The sequence below is a fragment of the Silurus aristotelis genome, assembly GCF_946808225.1.
Source record: "Silurus aristotelis genome assembly, chromosome: 9".
NCBI lineage: Eukaryota > Metazoa > Chordata > Actinopteri > Siluriformes > Siluridae > Silurus > Silurus aristotelis.
This window is the reverse complement of record NC_139582.1, coordinates 1,875,888-1,880,887: the sequence shown is the minus strand read 5'-3', so window position 1 is coordinate 1,880,887 and position 5,000 is coordinate 1,875,888. Positions and strand designations below refer to the sequence as shown.

The following is a 5,000-nucleotide window of genomic DNA, read 5'->3' as shown; positions in this document are numbered from 1 at the left end:
CTCAAGATTGACTTCTCTTTTGGATGTAATGATTGTTAAAGATTTCAGGAACTTTTAAGCACAAGCACCAGTGTATCACTGACCAACCATTAGTTGACCAGCCTGAGTTTCCATGAGGAACGTCAGTGTCACCAAAAGTTGGCTGAAATGCTGCTTAAAATAAACTAAACCGACAAAAAACCTGAGACGTGACTTTTCCAGCCATGTGTGGTTCTCCCCTAAACGCTTATCAAAAACGAGGAGGCACACAATTGTATTTGATGCCTTTGTTTGTGGGGGGAATAAAAATTTCCCTTCAACTAGACATCCAAACCTGTTCTGACATGACTGTGTAGATAAGAGCCAGCTCCAAGATGATCATGCTGTGGAAGATCTCCTGCTATAGAACTCCAACCATATTGAACACCTTTGGAATGAATGTGAACACTGACTGACTGCACTTCAGGCCTCCTCACCTTCTCACCCACATCAGTACTTGACTTTACTAACACACTTGTGCAACAATGAGCGCAAATCACAAAATCTAGTGGAACATTTCAGAAGAGTGGAGGTTATGGTAGGGGCGTGTTCTCTCGCGCTCTCTCTCTCGATAATATCGTCATTGTTATAACAATTGGCTTTGTGTGTGTGTGTGTAATATATATATATATATATATATATATAATCTCGCAAAACACCTGCAGAGTGAACGCATACGTCACGTGATGAAGTCTTGTACGTTAGACGCCTTTTACTGCGCGTGTAAAACAATCACAAAATTCAAGATATGAAGGCAGAAATGTGTACATTTATTTCATAGTTAAGCAATATCACAGAAAAAAAAATCAGCATTACAAATGTGACTGATTTTTCTAAAGTTTATACAACAAGAAGTTAATACTAAGACGTAAGAAGTCACGTTTTAGACACCACATGGCCCGTTTTTGCTCGATTTCACCAACAAAAATAAATCCAAACAAAGCCACAGCACTATTTTGCTGCTCTGAGCAACACGATGGTGATTCGATTTGTAAATGAATCACCCGTTCAAATGATTCGGTTCAATCGCAATGACTCACTTATTAACAGTGGTGTTTGCGGCGGTTTTAATTTCTAAATGTTAGCATTTTTATTTTATTTTAAAATGTTTTTGTTTGAAAATAGCAAAACCTCATGTATGCACTTGTAACTGCAGTTTAAAGCAGTACATGTCTAACTGAGCTCCATAAAACATCTAAATACCAGTTCAACTGCAGATTCTCTGCATTGCAAAGATGGCAAAATGTCTTATTCTGATTGCCTGATTAATTGTAAGAATTGAAGATGATGCACACTTCATGGCTTTATTAAACTGACCACCACACAGAAAATGAAAATATCAAACATTGTCCTTAATCTTAAAGCACAATAACAAGCAAAATATAGTAATAGTTATAAAAAAAATAGATATCTTCACACCCCTCGTTATTATAAAAGCAAATGGAGACTATGGTGGATATGCTTCAGGTGTGTGTGTGTGTGTGTGTGTGTGTGTATATATATATATATATATATATATATATATATATATATATATATATATATATATATATATATAAAAATTCACTTTATTTTTTGTTAAAGGCCAAAGCTCATTGGTGGAAAAATGAAAAAAGTGCTACTCATTACACCATAAAGTGTGTTTCTCTGTCTCTCTGATGTCTCTGGTGTCGGATCTCATTACCATCTCATTACTTTGGTACTTAGTGACCATGCATTTGGTGCTCATGCATAATTTCACCACACAGTGGCGCTGTTATTGAGGCTCTTGAGTATGTTCAGGTTGTAAGCCTGAAGATAAGGAAGTTTCATGATGAATTACATACACCCTGTTCCAGTTGCAAAATCGTTTACTACTGTCATTTCCCCTGTTGGCTGTCGACTGTGTGTGACGTCACTTGTCATTTCCCCTGTTGGCTGTCGACTGTGTGTGACGTTCACGAGTTGGTGGAGGCTGTATAACGCTCTGGGTATCACACACATACACACACACACACAAACACACACAGTCTAGAGTACATCATTTATTTGGGATTGGTGTTGGATTGCAAAGTGAAGAAAATGTCCGCTAGATGGAGCCATTGAGTTTGAGTTGTAAGCGTGCGACTCGGTGTTTCCGTGATAATTTAATTGCAGTCTTTGGTTTATCAAGTAGGATTTTTATACATCTTTGAGTAGGTAGGTGTTTGTTCTGGTTCCTCAAAGTTAGACACCTACTGTGGAGGATGAAGTGTGATGGTACGGAGCTTCTTTGTTGGGGCCAGTGATGAAACTTAATTTCACAGAGTGACTGGTGCTACCAAAACATCATTAATCTCTGTTCGTTTATGTCTAGTTTATTAAGGGTCCATTCTACAGAACAATGTTGATCTGGAAGAAACCTCTAAGCTCTTCCTGAGAAAATGGAAGAAGAAGGATTCATGAAAAAGTTAAAAGAGTTAAAAGCCATTGCGCTGTTTTGGGAGGAACTGGACAGAAGAGTAAAAGCAAATCCAAACCACACATTTGTGGGAACTTTTGCAATAGTTTTGGAGTTGACATGTTGATCGGAAGGTGGCTTGCAGGACACAAGCTAACACTCAGAACAATGTTTAAAAGTAGAAGATTAATCGCCACCGATAATTGATCGATGGAACTATCGGCAAAAATCCATGCGGATAGTTTTTCCGGCCTCTGGTCCGATGTCGTTACGAGAGCGGCCTCTAGAGGCGAATTACTAACGGCAGGTGCTGTTTGTTTTTTACACGTAAGACTGCACGCTGCACGGAGAGCTCTATATTATATTTATTATTTATAATTTATTAATTATATAATTATATTTATTTCATTTAGCACATTTTCATCATTCAGTAAAAAGTTTTGGTTTGTTTGTTAGTTTTTTCATTATCCATTAAAAAAATTGGTTTCTTAATTGGTTATCGACAAGTACGATCCAACCTAGTCATCGGTATCGCTAAAATCCACTATCGCTCGACCTCTAGTAGATTTAATGATTTATTATTCGATATTTATTAAATATTAAGATTAAACTGCATGTATCAGTAAAAAAATATTAGTAAATATTATAATATATTAATATTAATTAATACATATTTATAATAATATAATATATAATAGTACATATTTAATATAAAATATAAAACAATATTTTATATAAAATATAAAATATAGAACAATATTTAATATCTAAATTTAAAAAAAAATATATATATGTATATATATATATAAATAAAGAATATAATTATTAGAATTATTTTCATAGTTTTATTGTATAATAATAATCATTATTATTATTATTATTATTATTATTATTTTTATTATTTTTATTATTATTATTATTATATCTAATTACTTACAATTGAATATTTGTAGCCAAACATTAATAACAGAAAATAAATAAATATCACAAATATTTCCATTTAAGAATTGTGCACACGCTGATCGTTATAAAGCCACCAGTTTGAATGTAAAAGCCCCAGAAGCCTCGTTACCCCCTGCACTGTAACACCACCATAACACTTCGCCACATGTGCCTGTGTTTTGCTATTTTGATCCCTCAGGCCCACATGCACCTGTTTTGCTGGGGTATGTGGCTCGAAACATAACTCCGCCCATCTTCCACTTGTTCTTTCATTCTTATTGGCTCTCCGGCATGTTTATGCTAATTAGCAGCTTGCCCCCTGCACCTGATTCCCTGTGAGACTGCCCTCAAGCATCAACTGGACTTATTTAAACGTGCCATCTCTGTCTCTGGCCGTAATCGGTGCTTCTTCTCATGCTGGCATGCTGAGCCAGGAGCCACAACTGCTCGGAAACAGTTTCTAAAAGCTTACCATCAAATATTAAGATGCCTCGATCGTTCCTGGTGAAAAAACATCTCAGCCACAAGAAGCCCAACTACGGCACGCTGGATGCCCACAGTGGTGGTAAGTGATTTTCAGATTTCCCCTCACAGCGTAATGGAGGAACAATGGATTTATGTAGACTGTAAACCAAAGCAGCCGGAGCATTTTGATGATCTTGCTGCTCTAACAAAATTGCAATAATTGAAATAAGATCATCCAGAATGTACTGAGTTCCTGCCTGGACTTCAGCACCACCGCTGTAACCGTTACACATATTATTAGTGACTTTTTCTTTCTCGATTGGCAAGAATCCTTTTACTGTTTTTCTTAAAGCAAATCCGAACCGCTTTAAAAGTCAGTGTGTATGTGGACAGCCTGTTAGATTGATGAGCTGCTGGATTGGTGATGCTCTGCTGCAGAAGTTCAGCAAACATTGTCGGAGTTCAGCAGGTGCAGAATCTCTCCCAAAAAGAGGAGCCTTTTATTTTCAGCCTTTGTTTTGGAGATCTGAAGGGTCCCATTAAAGATGGAGAAGGGGGTTCGCTAGGGCATGATTCGCCTGAAATCTGTGGGTTTTGTTCGCAGACGTTCTCTTAAACAAACAAGCTCCTTAACCTCCTCGGAGAAAAGGACTTGCTTTAGTGTTCAGCAATGAACTTATTTGCAATTAAGCAGCTTGGCCGAGAATATAATCGGTTGGAAAGCTCACTTAGATTGTATCTGTGTATGAAAAAAAGACGGACTACAGATCAATCAACTCATATTACAGCTTTAAGACTTGAGTGACTCAAAAGTATGTGGACACCTGAACGTAAGATTTTTTTTTTTTTTTACTTTCCGTTCCACAAGGACCACAACGTTGCATGAACGATTTTGTATTTAAGTCTCCATCACTGAACAGCACCTCAACAATGATGGAACTGTAATAAAACTCAACTGTGTTGATGAGGTTCCCCTTTTTTAATCTGGTTCCTCACAAGGTTTCTTCATCATAAAGTCTCAGGAAGATTTTTCTTCTCCACAGTCACCACTGGCTCATTCATTAGAGATAAACTTACAGTTATAAGGAACAAACTCTAAACATTTATACAACTTTATCTGTGTAAAGCTGCTTTGAGACAATGTCCTTTGTTAAAA

General features: G+C 36.6%; 1 protein-coding gene across 1 annotated transcript in view; it reads left to right on the top strand.

Moving 5' to 3' along the window:
* The first annotated feature begins 3,446 nt into the window (after nt 1–3,446).
* snai3 (snail family zinc finger 3) overlaps nt 3,447–5,000 on the top strand; it is a 7,581-nt gene continuing 6,027 nt past the window's right edge. The window contains exon 1 of the mRNA XM_083550746.1: nt 3,447–3,944. Coding sequence (XP_083406872.1) covers nt 3,866–3,944 — 79 coding nt within the window. The 5' untranslated portion in view covers nt 3,447–3,865. The remainder of the gene's footprint in view (nt 3,945–5,000) is intronic.